General features: G+C 38.9%; 1 protein-coding gene across 1 annotated transcript; it reads right to left on the reverse strand.

The window, feature by feature from the left end:
• Positions 1-2995: 2995 nt before the first annotated feature.
• On the reverse strand, positions 2996-5028 carry LOC147452037 (allene oxide synthase CYP74A2-like). Its single transcript, XM_086517867.1, has one exon. It carries the CDS (start codon positions 4974-4976, stop codon positions 3357-3359), a length of 1620 nt encoding a protein of 539 aa, XP_086373993.1. The 5' UTR covers positions 4977-5028; the 3' UTR covers positions 2996-3356.
• Positions 5029-16460: the final 11432 nt, after the last annotated feature.

A 16460-nucleotide genomic window follows, 5' to 3' on the forward strand; every position in this document is an offset into this window, starting at 1 on the left:
GTTTAGTGTGAAGTTTTGGAGGCTTGGGGGGGTGGTCTCTCACAGTGCGCCACATGATGGTAGCAATGAACTCACATGCAAAAAATGGGTGCAATGCTTACTCTATATACTCCAGGGTGTTGTCCCTTCGTAGTCCCACAAGGTGAGAGAGGGAGTGGGAGCTCCCTGCTTGCGTGGACCAGGCGCTCTGCGGGGTTGCCTTGGCGACACTTTTGGTTGGATGAGGTGGCATAGGGTGGCAGCCCACTGTTGGTTGGTGTTGGATGCAGTTGTTGACGGTGCGCGATACGCAACTGATGATGTGGAAACCTGAGCTCTGTCCCGCGCCTGCCATGGGCAAAACAATTTTGAAGGTAAAAGGGCCCCCCCAAATAGCAATATCACTAGTGCTAGGGGGGCTGTCCCGAGCGCAGCTGTAAGGCAGAGAAAGAGAGAAAGAATCCGAGGACAATGGGGAGCCTAGCTGGGCGGACAAGAGCAAGGGGACTTGTCCACCATGCAAATATGCTTAAAATGAGTATGCTACTTGGGTGCAATGCCAGAAAAATGCTATAAAGAGCTTAGATTGAACTGCACGAGTGGGGATGCTCCAATTTTTTTTCTTTTTTTGGTCTCGTAGCCATCCGAATAAAAGGAGCTATACATGATTATTGAAGTGCTTTTTTCCAATGGAAGGGTTTTTTTTTTTGCATTGTGAAGGCTTGCAAACTTGTGTGTGGAAGCTTGCCATTGAAGCTTTGGAATGGTTGTACTATCCCGTTGCTAAATAATACTAAGCCATTGCCCTACTTCCTTGTCTCATTTCTCCCTCTCCCCTTCCTTTTCTCTCGGTCTTTGCGCGTAAGTTGGTGCTTGCGAAGGTGTGTGCCTGTGGGTTGTAGTGTGGTGCAAAGAAGGCAGGATTGGGGTGTTCTATGAGTCGAGAAGGGTAAGATGAGCTGTCAGGGTGTATTTAAGCTGATTAGTGGTTTTGCAGAGCAGGATTGTGGTTTTGTGTGCAAAGGTGGTTCTATTAGTGCAAATTAGCCGATTTGAAGGTGTTATCTGAGAGGTTAGGGGTGTTGTGGATACCGTGAGCTATATGGAGGCATTGTACTATGTGTCAGGTGTGTTCCCCATTCCCCTCTCCATTGTCTTAGAAAGCTATTGCAGCAACTCTAATGAGCGAGCTCTCGGATGGATGTAGAGACAGCCTTTCTCACCAATGGTGAACTTGAAGAATATATATATATAATTCAACCTTCACACTTTGTCCACCCTGATTATCATGATTATGTTTGTCTTATCTTACGGTGTATGGACTCAAGCAATTTCCTCGCCAATGGAATGCTCGTTCTCACTTTTTTCATGCAATCGATCCACTTCCGTTGTCTCCATATTGATGTTTTTGTTTCTGCTCGTCATGATAGTGAATCTCACTTTGTCATCCTTGCCCTTTATGTGGATGATTTTGGAAACATCTCTTCCAACCATGAACCAGATTAAAAGGGAGCTTATTGCTACATTTTGCATGAGTGATGGGGGAAACTCAGTTATATCTTGGAAGTGCAATTGCTTCAGCATCGCCCAACACATACTATGCATCTCACTCAAGAAAAATTGGAAGAAGGCATCGTAAAGAAGTTTAAGAAAAAATTGCATAAGCATTGCTGGTGGACACCACTACTTATATGACTAGAAAAAAACATACTTTACTAAATGCACATACATCATTATGGATGTATAATCCTCTCTTCAAAGAATATAGGAGCATCCTTGGAAGTATCCGCTATTTAGTTACACTCACACATCCTGACCATGCATTTGTATCAAGCATGCTTTTATGTTATATGCACTCTCCACAACATGAGCATGCTAGTCGAACGCCTACTTCAATACTTAAATATCACACTTGATTTTGGTATAACATGTAAAGGAGATAACATGAGAAGTGTCTTCAAGTTACTGGCTATTAAAATCCTGATTGGTGAAGAGAGAGAAGAGCAAGGCACTCGATTGGTGGATTTTCTCCCTTCTTTCAAGAGGTGCTATATCCTAGAAGAGCAAGCGTTAAGAAACAATCTCCCTATCAAGTACCGAATATGAATACAAAGCAGCTTCTAAAGCAACAAAAGAAGCTTTATGGATCAAGAACTTCCAAGTTCTGAACTTGGTTTTCTTGTGAATGTTTCCATGATCATTTATTCAGATTCTATGTGATCAATAGAATCATCTAAGAAGGCTAGACAATCAGATAACCTAAGACCTTAAATATATTGACATTGCTAACTATTTTGTTTTGTTAGAGTAGGTTGAGACCAAATCTTTTTCATTAGTCTACAAACCATCCAAGGAGAATGGAGCAGACATCTTTAACAAAAGTCGAAGTGTACCATAACACGTTGAGTGTGCATAGACTTTGGGAAGAATACATCGAAAACAGGATTTTCCATAATCATGCCTCCAATATACTAATCTGAAGTGGTTTTTATGTGGACGTGAAACCTCAATCAAAACCACTGATACCCAGCTTGATGCTTGAGTCTTAAAGCTGCCTGTTCATGAGAGAGAGAGAGAGAGAGAGAGAGAGAGAGAGAGAGAGTTGTTGCCTATGTCGCCATTAAAACTTTGAAGGTCAAGAAAATAGACCGATTTCACTAGTGCCGCGTAGGCACTAGCACTCAAAATTTAATCGCATCGTTCGATTTCTCTTCTGCTCCCCAATTTTCCCTTGGTTGCATCAGATTTTGAGTTTTACAATCATGTTAAGATTATGTAGTTTTCAGCATGTTAGATAAATGGCAGGAGTGATAAATGCTATTGTTCCCTTGACTGATTGATTGTAGGCTTGCACAACATCTTCTTGGAAGAAAAGGGGAAGATTTACGTGGGAGAGAACACCAATTAAATTGGATGATACCACAGTTAACTAGACATAGAACTTAGAGGGATTTATTGGCTTTTTTTCAAATGCTCATGTTTTCCTCGAGAACAAGAGCTTATTTCAAGGAAACAATTGAAGGGTAGAATTTTTAACATTTTAGGAACAATCTACTAACATAATATGGCGGAGTACATAACCCTTTACACGTGTCTCTCTCTGCGAGATGACGGCTAAACGCCAAGTGAGATGAAGGGGAGCGGAAGAGAGAGAGAGAGAGAGAGGCCACCGAAGGCGGCCGGCAGCACTTGTAAGAATAAAAGAGGCTCTATCAATAGCTTTGACATTACTTAATGCAATGCAAAGATCACCCATGATATTGTTTACAATGTGAATTCATCTTTACTTAGTGCATAGGGAAAACGACTTAGTGCAATTTATTGTTTTTTTTAACAGCCCACTCAATGAGACCCTTTCTCTCCATGCATTCCTTCACCTAGCTCCTCTTCTTCAACACTTTGAATGTTACAGATGCCTGCCCACCACTCTGCTCCACCGGCGCTAGCTCAAAGAAATCATACCGCAAATAAAACTCTGCAATCAGCATCTGTGTCACAAGGATGACAAAATCCTTCCCAGCACATTGCTTGTTGCCTAATGTAGGATCTTCCGTCTGCGGTCCGTTCGACCATGTCAGATATTGCAAGAGCCTCTCACCCTCTACACCCATGAATCGCCTTGGCCTGAATGTCTCCGGTTCCTCAAACACCTTGGGGTCTTTCATTGCTATCTTTTGATAGCCACCCAATAGCTCCCCTTTCTTTACTTTGTATGCTGCATCATGCGACTCTACAATCATGTCCTCCTTCACCCGTCCATATTGGAACGGCACCGGTGGTGCCGTCCGAAGCACTTCGTAAATTGTCGAATGCACCAGTTTCATGCTTTGTAAAGCTTTCATGGTGACCTCACCTCCCTTTCCGACCGCAGATCTTACCTCCTCTGCTAACTCCTTTTGCAAGCTTATCCCAGCGGACGAGATTGCTGTAAAAATTGTTGGCAGTAAGATCAGAAAACCGCCCCAGGTGTTAAAGCAAATAAAAAAGAGCAGATTATGGCAGGCTTCGGTTCTGTCGAGCCCGAATTCCTGCACTGCGATATCGAGCAAATGCTGCCCATTTGTGTGGAAAAATTCATAAAGCTTGTTGTATTGTCGTGAGACGAGAGCGAAAGGTAAGGGAACTGTGTGAAGGATGGCTTCCACAAGCTTGGGAAGGCCAAGGCTCGCCTGGGGGGCTAACTGGGGGGCAAGCCATACTTGGATCAAAGTAGGGCCCTCTTTCCCGAGACTAGCTGGGCCCGGCGCAATCGGATCTGCATCCAGCATTGCTCTACAAAGGAACCTCAGAGTGAAACTTTGGGATACACTGCTGAAGTCAGCCTCCCCAGTAGCATCCAATTGTGCATCCCACTCGCTTGCGCCCTCCGTGAAGGTGGCATGGAACTCTGGGATGAACTTGCGACCGCTGGATTGCAAAATCTTGAAGCAGAACCCCTTAAGAAGAGCATGTTTGGGCTCCGAGGGGTCGACGTATGGCAACACGCGGAACCCACCGGTGAATGATGTGCTGGGCATGTATGTGCCCGCAAAGACATCCTTCTTCTCCACTTTGGATGTGTCGAAGAGAACGCGGATGCTCTTCTGATCCAAGAGCATGATAGTCTTGGAGTCTGGAAAGAGGGGAGGACCCGGTGGCATGTTGACGCGGATGACAGTGCTGTTGTAGCGGCGCATGCGGCTCAAGAAGAACTCTTCAGCGCCTTGCTTTACAAAGTAGTCCAGCCTGTCGGCCCAGACGCCAAGCAACGGCGGGCCGTAAGAGCCCGGGATCTCTTGTGCGGGAGCAGAAGCTATGAGGGACGAGGTTTTTGTGGCTTTGGGAGGCCTGTACTTGCTTGAGATGAGGTTTGGTGGGCGCCCACATGCAGAACTCCTTCCAGCTGCTTTGCTCTGTGATGTTTGATTCGCAGGAGCAAGCTTGCGGCCTCCCAGCGTAGAAAGCTGGTGGAAATCGAGGCGGGATTGTAGCTGAGATGCTGCACTAGAGGAAGCCATTTTGGCGCTCGCGTTTCTTTGATGATGAGAGAAGAGAGAAAGAGCGAGCGGCTGTTGATCGTTTGCAGACTGCCTACGTTTAAATAACTAGGAGATCTTGGACCGTTGGATCATTACTACCACATGGCAAAGTTCACGATAGCAACTTGCAAATATTTCTCGCCTTTTGCTGTGGGCCCACACACACACTCTCTCTAATGGGGCACAGCTCCTTGGGATGATAGGGTAAGGGGACAATCCTCTCAAACCATAATTGAGGCCTCGTGTTATATTCTTTCTATGGTACCTTCCATGGTAATTGTAAGATGAGAATCTATACTATATACTAGCTTGCGCAACCCGTCGGTAGGCAGGTCTCACTCGCTCTTACCATGAAACAAATTAAATTAATCTATTATACTTATTTACATACGTTCAAATGCCGGTTTATTCCACTCCATGAGAGAGAGAGAGAGAGAGAGAGAGAGAGAGAGAGAGGGAGGGAGAAGATTATCGGTGTCGTCCATTTTCACTTATGCTTGCAAACATTTCATATGGATCGTTTTGGTTTTTCCTTTTTGCTACATTAAACCTTTTTTACTTCCATATCTTGTCCTTTCTCCCTCTACCTTCAATGTGTGTGTGTGCGTGTGTGAGAGAGAGAGAGAGAGAGAGAGAGAGATTACACAAGAGCATATCAATAGATTACACAAAAGCACATCAATAAAGAGAGATATTTCAAACCAAAAAAGATTTTGTAATTTTTCGATCAAAAAGATTTCAAAAGTTACATCATTGCCAAAAAGGTTCTGGAATATATCTACATAGCACTCTTAGTCTTTCTATTTCAACAGGATCAAGATGTTGAGCTGGAGCACGACATACGTCTCTTAAATATTTTTTTGGATCCAAGTCAAGTAAATCTTGTAATGGCCAATCAACCCAAGCTCTTTCTTTAAGACCATGAGCCTAAGATTGGGAAAGAAATAGGGATCAAGCAACTTAATGTAGATTGTATCAAACTCTTCATCTATATGTGACCTCTATACAGTGCAATTGTGTTCGATCGTTTCCCATGCCCATTGCCCTCCCCATTCAACATGTAATAAACTTTCTTTAAAGCATCAATAATAAGAGTTTTTACACTTGTCAATCTTTACAATTATCTTAGTGTTTATGTTTACACTGACTCATATTCTACTCTAGAGCTCGATGGTTGAGGATCACTCCAATATATCTTGTAAATAAACTTTACAATTAATTTCAAAACTTTAAACTCTTCATATGAAATATAAGACTTACTAGTATGTGACCCGCGCGTTGCTGCGGCCAAAGAAACATCGCTTCTATTCTTGTAGGGCAATCTTCTTTTCCAAGTGAAACACTATCAATACTCTATTCCTACATGTATATTCTATTGCATTTCTAAAAGTAATGCATTACACAACCTCTTGAATATTCTAACAAACATAAATATATGTAAGATTATACAAAGCATTCTTGATACCAAGCTTGGGAGCTTCTCATAGACATTGTTTTTCATAAGATGCTAGCCCTTGTTTAAAAAACTTAGGACTGCTCTACTTCTATTGTGAGAGGGAGAGAGAGAGAGAGAGAGAGAGAGAGAGAGAGAGAGTCTCCTCCTTCTGGTGTATCTTGGTTTAACAATGCTACCAATGTTGACTATATAGATTAGGTAAGTTAGCATGGTATGAAGAGATGAAAGCCGTCTAGAATCAATGTAGCAATAAATATTTTGTTGAAAATGGAGTGCGTTCTAGAATTGGCTTCAACAATACGAACAAAATTGAATTCAATGTCTCTACTCCACTCTTGTACTTACTTCTATCCTTGCGTCTTTCTTATGAGCAAGACATGGTAGAAGTGTACATCATAACTTTTTATATGGAAAGAAGACCATCTTTCCCTTGGTCTACCTAAAGTTGACAAAAGTGCTACCAAGTCGAGAAGTACAAACTGGGTAAGCTAGCAAGTTTTTAAAGATGAAGGCCCATAATTGCTACAGTGTGTAATTATGAAACTTTTCATGTCTAAGAGTAGAGTTGTGAAAATATAAGGGCTTATAGTTTCCAATGTACCAGAAAAGCTTCAAGTTTCGAAGGGATGAGATGACGTTCTTTTAATATTAAGAATGTGATTACATCTATGCTGCTCTCTAGATGCTTCTCTTGGATCTCTATCTATGTTCACAAGTATGGTAATGGTTCCGTCATCACCTAATCACAACAGTACATAAGCATCTTAGTATATAAGGTGCACACTATTTGTTCATGTACACTTTCACATCATTTGCATCTTAAAATGTGATAGAAATGAAGCAAAGTAAGGTTGCTCAATTGTTTATTTTTGTAGGAATTTTGGTCATTATGCTAAACTGAAGGAAGTGGTGTAAAATTGAGGTTGTGACTAAAATCAAGCATGCCATTGATCTCTATCTATCTTTATCCTCTAATTACAAAACCATATTCCTCTTTGAGAGAGCAGATTGTATTCAACCAGCTTGAACCTATTTCTTTGTGCACAATCTATACTATACCAACCATTTGGCTTAATTGTTGCTCTGTTAAATGTGTGATTGGGCATTGAGGCAATGTAGGACAGCTTCTTTTTGTGTACACATTAGGTTCCTTGAAAATTTGAGAATATGAGTGACATACCCTACTTGAGTACACACACACACACACATACATACATGTATATATGTGCATTTGTGTGTGTGTGTGTGTGTATATGTATATGTATATGTATATGTATACATACATACATATACATATGTGTGTGTGTGTGTGTACATATATATATTCTTATATCGAAGATTTGTCACATAGGTCTTGAAGCCTCTTGTTGTTGTTATAATACAATAACTATGACATTCAAAACTTTTATGCTCCCTTCGTGCCCCCCCCCCCCCAAAACCCTCTCTCTCTCTCTCTCTCTCACACACACACACACACACACACACACACACACACACACACACACACACACACACATATTAGATGGATAGCAGTTTGCATGGAACTCTTGTGTGCATACACATATGACTTGTCATCGTGGTATAGTAGTTGAAAAATTGGTAGTACGGTTGAAGTGATGACCTCAAGTCAATGCATGAAAAGAATGAGCAAACTCTTTTTTTTCAATCTCTGTAAAGAAAATTATAGATGGCTATGATTGGTCTCTCTCTCTCTCTCTCTCTCTCTCTCTCTCTCTCTCTCTCTCTCTCTCTCTCTCTCTCTCAGGTCTTGAACTTGAGACCATCGAATAGATCTTTGAAATCTCATTGGATAGCTCCTACAACATTTTAAGCTCTTCTTTTTTCAAGACGTGTATGTGTGTGTGTGTGTGTGTGTGTGTGAGAGAGAGAGAGAGAGAGAGAGAGAGAGAGAGAGAGAGAGAGAGAGAGAGAGAGAGAGAGAGAGAGAGAGAGAGTTAGAAGATGAAACAAAAATAACTTTATTCTCATCCAAATTTCCATATATATCTTTTGGGATTGCTCCTATGGGATTAAAATTTTTATTCTTCTTCTTCTTCTTCTTCTTCTTCTTCTCTCTCTCTCTCTCTCTCTCTCTCTCTCTCTCTCCCTCCCTCTCTTTCTCTCTCTCTCTCTCTCTCTCTCTCTCTCTCTCTCCCTCCTTCCTTTCCATAGATATTCAAGTGTTAAAGACTTGTTGTGTAACTTTAGCGTCTTTTTAGATCGTTCTTACACACTTAAACATTTATTTTCTCATTCTCCTCTTCTCCCTTCTGCTTGCTACGTCATTCGGTCGACGCTAAAATATTTTTCTTTATATGTGAGTGTGTGTGAGATTGAATTTTGATAGGCACCTTTGCCTATCAAAATTTAGAGAATTTATTGATTTTTAAGCATTTTTCATGGTTTAACTCTTATAAACAAAAAGGAAAAAATGTCCAAGAACTTGTAAAAGGTACGTTAACTGGACAATCTCTCTCCTATTTGAGGGTTGATTTTTGTTGGGCATTTTATTTATTTTCTATGAGTGAAAAATGTTAGCTACCCTTTTGAAAATACACTATTACTCTAAGAAAACCATATTATCTTGGAAATTTGACTTGGTGTGTCACTAAATATAAATTTTGTATATCACATGCGTTCAAGGACTATTATTAAACTGCGTATCTGGAAATTTTTGACAAATAGTTCAATCTATATAAAAAAAATTCAATTACATTTTATGGTATCTTTTTGTCTGTGAAAATATGAGAAAAAAATGAATAACCCCTTCTGCTGTACTCACATGATAGTCGCTGAAATATTAAGTGACCCCCCCGAGAAATTTGAAGGGCTTGAAGGGTGTCCTTGGTGAGACGGAGCCGTATGAGCTCGAAAGGAAAATCTCTCTCTCTCTCTCTCTCTCTCTCTCTCTCTCTCTCTCTCTCTGTCTCTCTCACACACACACACACACACACACACGGTCAATAAAATGGATAACTACTCCTTCATTTGCATGTATTTTGTCAAAGTGAAACTACGTACCCCAAGTCGACACCACACAAGCTGTTTTTTTTTTCAATCTCTTTAAAGAAAACCTCTTGAAAAGAAAAAACCAAATATAGCTTCAAAAGTTAAATTCTCATTAAATAATAAAATCTCCACTAAATTTATCTCCTTTTCGTTATGTGCATTTTAACCAATACATTTATTCTTTGTAGAGGAGAAACTATTTGACTTTCTATGACTAAAGCACTTTCTACTACTAAAGAAAAAGAAATTCTTTTGATTTTACATCCTGACAAAAGCTGAAAAGCTGCTTGTTGTTTCTTACAATCTTACTCTCCCTTTTGCATTCTAAAGAGGTTTTCTCTTAAGTGAAGCAGTGAGTGACACATGGAGGGTCTCTCCTTCCTTGAAAAATTTAAGCTGCATTATAAAGAGTATAGATTTAAGTTGCAGTATAAAGAGCATAGATAGATAGAAAATATAGATATAGTACTAAGTATTGTGACTTTTTGATAGAACCGAGAAGTCAAAACTAAGTCTTTTCATGTTCTACCATGAGAGTACTAGCTACTTACCCTTAACTTTTACATTTCAAACCAAATGACTTCAGTTTTTACATTTCAAACCAAATGTTTCTTAAGGTTCTTGAAATGAAGGAGAGAGTGACACATGGATGTCCTCTTCTTCCTTGAAAATTTTAAGCTCAATAATATATAGTAGAGATAGAGATGATTGTAATATATCTTTCACAACGGAATATCAAAACCATAAACATTGATATAATAAGCATCGACCATATGTAGTTCTTGTAGAGCTCTCATCATTTTTATCTCGCTCAAGATTTATGATACTTTACAAAGCAAAATGCTGAAGCGTCCACACTTTCCATACCATCCTCTGCATACGAATAAACCCAATGGTACCACCAACACCATGCACCATTTCCTTGACAAATATACTCATCTTTAATTTTCAAATAAATAAGCATCTTTATATCTATTGGGAGAATAACCAGTACATTATGACCTATGTTAAACTACATTACCAATAAGCAAAGTTCTCTCTCTCTCTCTCTCTCTCTCTCTCTCACACACACACACACACACACACACACACACACACACACATGTGTTGTGGTAGATAAAAAACCACTTCAATAAACCAACGCATAAAAAACACATGATTCTTGGAATGTAAAGACAATGTATCCATTTGATCATTTATTGAGAGTAGTTTAGTCTACAACAAACTCTACTCGGGACTCTCAAGATCCAAGGTCCAATGCATTGAACACTCCGACCGAGGCGTTGAGGTGTGTCACCCAAAGAATAGATTCTAAAATCCATTCATTGATTCCATATGGACCATATGAAATGTTGCAATTTATATGCCGTTGCATATGTAACTCTCGTACAGTGACATGTATGCCATCTATGTCAAAGTCTATGTGATAATAACCTACAATACTTCTAAAATATCGTGCTTTATACAATGCCAAAATAGAATGTCTATAGTAATATTGAAGCCTGCAATGAAGATACAACCCGTTTAGGCATAAAAAATAACAACTTATTTAATCTCATATTGATTCGAGTTCAAGCTATACACACTGTAGGATCTCAAAATCCTTGATAATGCCAACTATGTCCTCAACATGTACAAGACCCTCCATAATGGAGGATCTTAAAAGAAAATTCATACGCATTGACGAAGGAAATTTGGAATGGCGGCCTCTACACCAAAACAAACTCCATTGCGCCACAAGGGAAATGAGATGAGGGCACCACCTAGTCTTGGAAGCGTGGACTAGGACCGCTACACAAAGAGAGAGAGAAAGAGAGAGAGAAAGAGAGAGAGAAAGAGAGAGAGAGAGATCACTATGAATGAAGCATTAACTGTAGTGTGTGTACAAGGAATGGATGACTTCAAACACTCCCAACACAAATAGCATATAGATTACCAAACAATCACTCAAGGATTAGCCAAGATCACATCAAGCACTCTCACACGCATATAAAACATTTCTCTTAATTAACCTAAGTAAGAGGAGGAGAGGTTACTAGCATGAAACAATTTGCACTCTAGGATGTGCAAGAATAGAGTGAATGAATGAGCTTATGGGCTCATGGTGAGTGATACAAAGGCTCAATGGGGCTGAGGGAGGCTTGAAATTACAAAGGGGAAGGCCTCTTTATATAGGAAAGAGAGTGATTAGGAGTGAGGTTAAGATCCAAGTGTAATTTGTGCAAATGAAGCTTGATTAGGGACATTCAACCAATGAAGAAGCTCCTTCCAAGTGATTTGTTGACCAATTAGCTCCATCATCACGTGTGTTGTCTTCACTCCTTCCTCCATAGCTTGAGTCCAAGAGCTTCCTTATTTTAAAATGTAAAGAATCTACATAAAATCAATACATATCTAGTAATAATAGAAAGGGGTTGAATGAGAACTTATGAATTACAACAAGATTAAGCATGACTTGAGAGGTGATTAGAAGAGAAACTTTGATGGGTTTTTGAGCTTGAGAGAGAGGAGGAAGGAGAGGAGGGTGAGAAGACTAATGGCTGATTTTAGAGAAGGTCTCAATGTGGAAAAGGAAGGGTGTGTGTGTGTAAAGGTAGAGGGGGTGGTCTCCACCACAGTTGAAAAAACTGGCGTCCACCATTTTGGCCATATCTCCTAGACCGTAGATGCAAAAATTATAAAAAAAATATGGCCAAAATCTCCAGCTCATCAGCTACAACTTTGATGAAGACAACTTTTCTTGGATCGGAGTGGAAGTATTTTTTAAAAATTCAGAAAAATCATGTGTCTGGTTTCTTCCTTTACCAAGTCTTCCACTTGGGTCCCATTTGTTTGAATCATCATATGGCTCCAAAGCCATGATGATATGAGCCACTCATGACCCTTGAATCATGGGTGCATGGCTCCACAACCACATCATATCTTTTCTTTTCACATTTACATATTTTTCCTTCCCTTTACCACTAGGTTCTCCCTCTACCTTTCACCTCCGGTGAACTAGTAAAAAAAAAATCATTTTTTTTAAATTTTTTCAAGAGGTTGTTCTCACTCTTTCTTTTATTGTAAACCTCTAGAAGCAAGGAAAACCAACAAAATATGATAAACAAAAATTTGTGATAGGCTCGGATCAGCATAAATGCATAGAATAAAGGTCCTAACTCTATCGAGGTAAAAGTAATGTCAAAGAACAGATTATTCATACCTCTAATATAAGAAGGTGCATCATTGAGGGTGTACGAAACCATTGGGTATCGTGCCATTCTTTATATGCTCTAAAATGGAGCTTTCAATGTTGAAGAAGGAGAGAGAAAAGAGATTTGTGAATCATAACAAATAGAAGAGGTGTAATGAGAATGAGAGAGAGAGAGAGAGAGAGAGAGATGAAAGTAGGATGAGAGCGAGAGAAAATACTTTATAATTTCATAATTTCACTAAGATGGATTGAAAATATAGAATGTAAAAGACAATACAAAAGAGCTATCATCCAATGTGTACTCTGCGAGAGACCACATTATGTACTCTATAAGTCCGAGGACCTATGTTATTTACATTCTGTAAGATGAGGGGGGGGGGGGGGGGGGGGGGGTTCAAATTGCATGAATATTCTCAATCGATATGGTGTATTGCGGTCTCCGACAAGCCCCACCTATTGTGTATTAAGTGGTATTTCATCATTCACAAACCAAATACTAACTTGAATCTGATGAAGCTCTTGATCTAAAAAGTGGTTACATGGTAGTATTCGAGAACTTCCATAGCCATATCTCTATCTAAATATAAAATTTCATAAACACCTACAATAAAAAATCCTCGATGATAATGATCTCTGTAAAGACATCAAATATTATGTAGCGTCGTATGAAAACTTAAAACTACAATTTTTCCATATAAAACTCTTACAATATACTATAAGTCGTATCAAATAAGATCAACAGTATCTCGTTGATCTTCATTTAATGAACTCTCCATATAATTTGCTACATTACATTACTCGTCAACATTGACCATTGTCTCTTGAGCCATAGTACTAGTTCCAGTTAAACATGCCATTGTTGGGTCTATTGAAGGCAACTTATAATCAAATTGCATGAATATTCTCAATCGATATGGTGTATTGCGGTCTCCGACAAGCCCCACCTATTGTGTATTAAGTGGTCTTTCATCATTCACAAACCAAATACTAACTTGAATCTGATGAATCTCTTGATCTAAAAAGTGGTTACATGGTAGTATCCGAGAACTTCCATAGCCATATCTCTATCTAAATATAAAATTTCATAAACACCTACAATAAAAAATCCTCGATGATAATGATCTCTGTAAAGACATCAAATATTATGTAGCGTCGTATGAAAACTTAAAACTACAATTTTTCCATATAAAACTCTTACAATATACTATAAGTCGTATCGAATAAGACCAACAGCATCTCGTTGATCTTCATTTAATGAACTCTCCATATAATTTGCTACATTACATTACTCGTCAACATTGACCATTGTCTCTTGAGCCATAGTACTAGTTCCAGTTAAACATGCCATTGTTGGGTCTATTGAAGGCAACTTATAATCAGAAAGCCTCTTGCCATGTTGTTGTAGGAAGCATTCTATGTAAAGTAGAGCTTTGTTTTTTGACACATCAAGTCGTACACTTGCATCAGGAATACACGTCCTTAAAGCATAAACATAGTCCTCACAAAATTCGTTACAAAACGGTCCCATAAAGCACTTGGATGTACTGGCTCACAAAAGACCAATATGATTGCAAAGAGCTATCTCAATTGCATTCCATTTTGAAAAAATGAGGTCTCCTAGAGGCAGAGTAGCCATTCTTCATCATCTTGCAATAATCCTCTAGCTATACATGCCTCCTTATATGTAGCATAAAAGTGACCATCATATGTCTGCAAGTCTTCAAAGCATTTACATCTCTTGCAAATATTTAGTAGCATTCACAAGTAATAAAATTCTCCAGCAGTTGGGACGATATTATACATTCTTCCAATAGAAACTCCATGTTTTTTTGGAGACCATATCTTTTCCGAGTTATTCCATACCCAAGCACTTGGAAAATCTGCATATATGAGGCTATTTGCTTCTAGATAGTTTTGATTTGCTGCAACAAACCATTCTGTCAAGGTAGTTTTTCTATCTCTCTCATTATTCAGCAAGTCTGATATATCATCACAATCTTGGAATGTAACCATACTTTGTGATGGAAGGTGTACTTGGAGTCGTTGAATAGATGGATTTCATTGTGCATGTCAAAGCCAAATATTCTCCACATAGCCTCGTATGCAGAAACATAACGTGCATTGAGATAACTATTGATTTCATCAATGAATCCTTCACAATCTTGAAAAACAACAGTGGACCGATCATGTCCCTTACAAACATACATATAAAGGTATTTTATAGCAGTGATAGTTGAGAAAATATCAACATTAATATGGGCTTTGTACCTCAATGATAAGAGAGGGCTATAAGGAACAACCCAACGATTATCCAAATTGTAATCTTTTGATGGAACAAACCTTCCATCATCTCTTCTTAGATACATTGAATATCCACTTTCATTTACAGTCGTAGACATAATAAATGTACGTGGAAACTTGAATCTACCTTTTTTGTCAACCATGCACGGAGAATTTGGGTTCAAAGAACCACATGGTCCATGAACATTAAAGTGGATCACTGTATCAAATAATTCTAGAAACACATTCTTATCAGGGAGCTCACCACAAACCAATTTATCATAGTGACTTGTATCTACAGGCTTGTATTCTTATGCAAGTATCAAAAATATATGAGCATGAGGGAGACCTCGCTTTTCAAACTCTATCATTGAGACATGCCCAATGACCTCCCCAAATAAATATTGATTGATGAGTTAATGCATCATATCTTGAAACTTCTTATAAAACACACGTGCAATCACATCAGGTCGATCGATAGCATTTTGCCCAGGTAATATAACATCATCTATTTCCTTCCATCGTGGGTTACATGTGAATATATATATATATGTATGTGTGTGTGTGTTTGTGTGTGTGTATGGAAGTATATATATGTATGTGTGTGTGTGTATATGCATGTATATATATGTAGTTATTTATACATGTGTATATGTATGTGTCTATGCATGTATATGGGCACTAAGCTAGGGAGCATAGCACCCCATGGTCACACGTTTCCTCTTAGGTAAACGGTCCCTTTTTAATCATCGTGTTGTGATCTTTGATCCACTCATGTATGAATTATCGTAACGTACTCTTAAGTTTTACCACGATTGAGATTGTGGATGATATCTAAAGAGGTGCCACTAGACTATTGGAACTACTAGCCCCTACTTAGGTCTAATAGTATATGTGTATGCATGTAGATATGTATCCATGTGATTGAGCAGTGATTTCATTAATGTGACTCACAAGTACGTGAACACGTGAATAACGTTAGGTGATCAATTTTTAAAACAGGTGATCATGTTAAATGTTTATGTGACCTTACTATTAGCATGCAAAAACCACCCAAACAAGTTGTTCCATTGGGATTTTCCGTTGAGTGATCACGTTAAATGTCTACGTGACCTTCCTATTAACCTGCAAAAACCATCCAAACCGGTAGTTCCACTAGGCTTTTCCATATCCTGGTGGGTCCGCTGGTAGCTTTTGGCCATATCTAAGTGGACTCGGCCACAAAGAAAAAAATAGACCAACGGGCTTTTGGTGGGTTATCAGGCCACGATTCATCTTCTTAAATGTGATCATGTAAAGTATAATTATGTGAATATGATAATAACACATAAAAATTCAGATGATCACGTGATTAATAAATCCCTATGAGTGAGTGTGTATGTAAGTATCTATGCAGGTGTATATACACATATATGCAAGCACTAAGTATGCTTGTATGTATGCATCTATCTGAGTGTGTGTGTATGTATCTACATAGATATGAGTGTGTATGTAAGTATCTATGTAGGTGTATATATACATATAT

Source organism: Adiantum capillus-veneris, chromosome 8 (genome assembly GCF_014529385.1).
Source record: "Adiantum capillus-veneris isolate H3 chromosome 8, ASM1452938v2, whole genome shotgun sequence".
Classification (NCBI taxonomy): Eukaryota; Viridiplantae; Streptophyta; class Polypodiopsida; order Polypodiales; family Pteridaceae; genus Adiantum; species Adiantum capillus-veneris.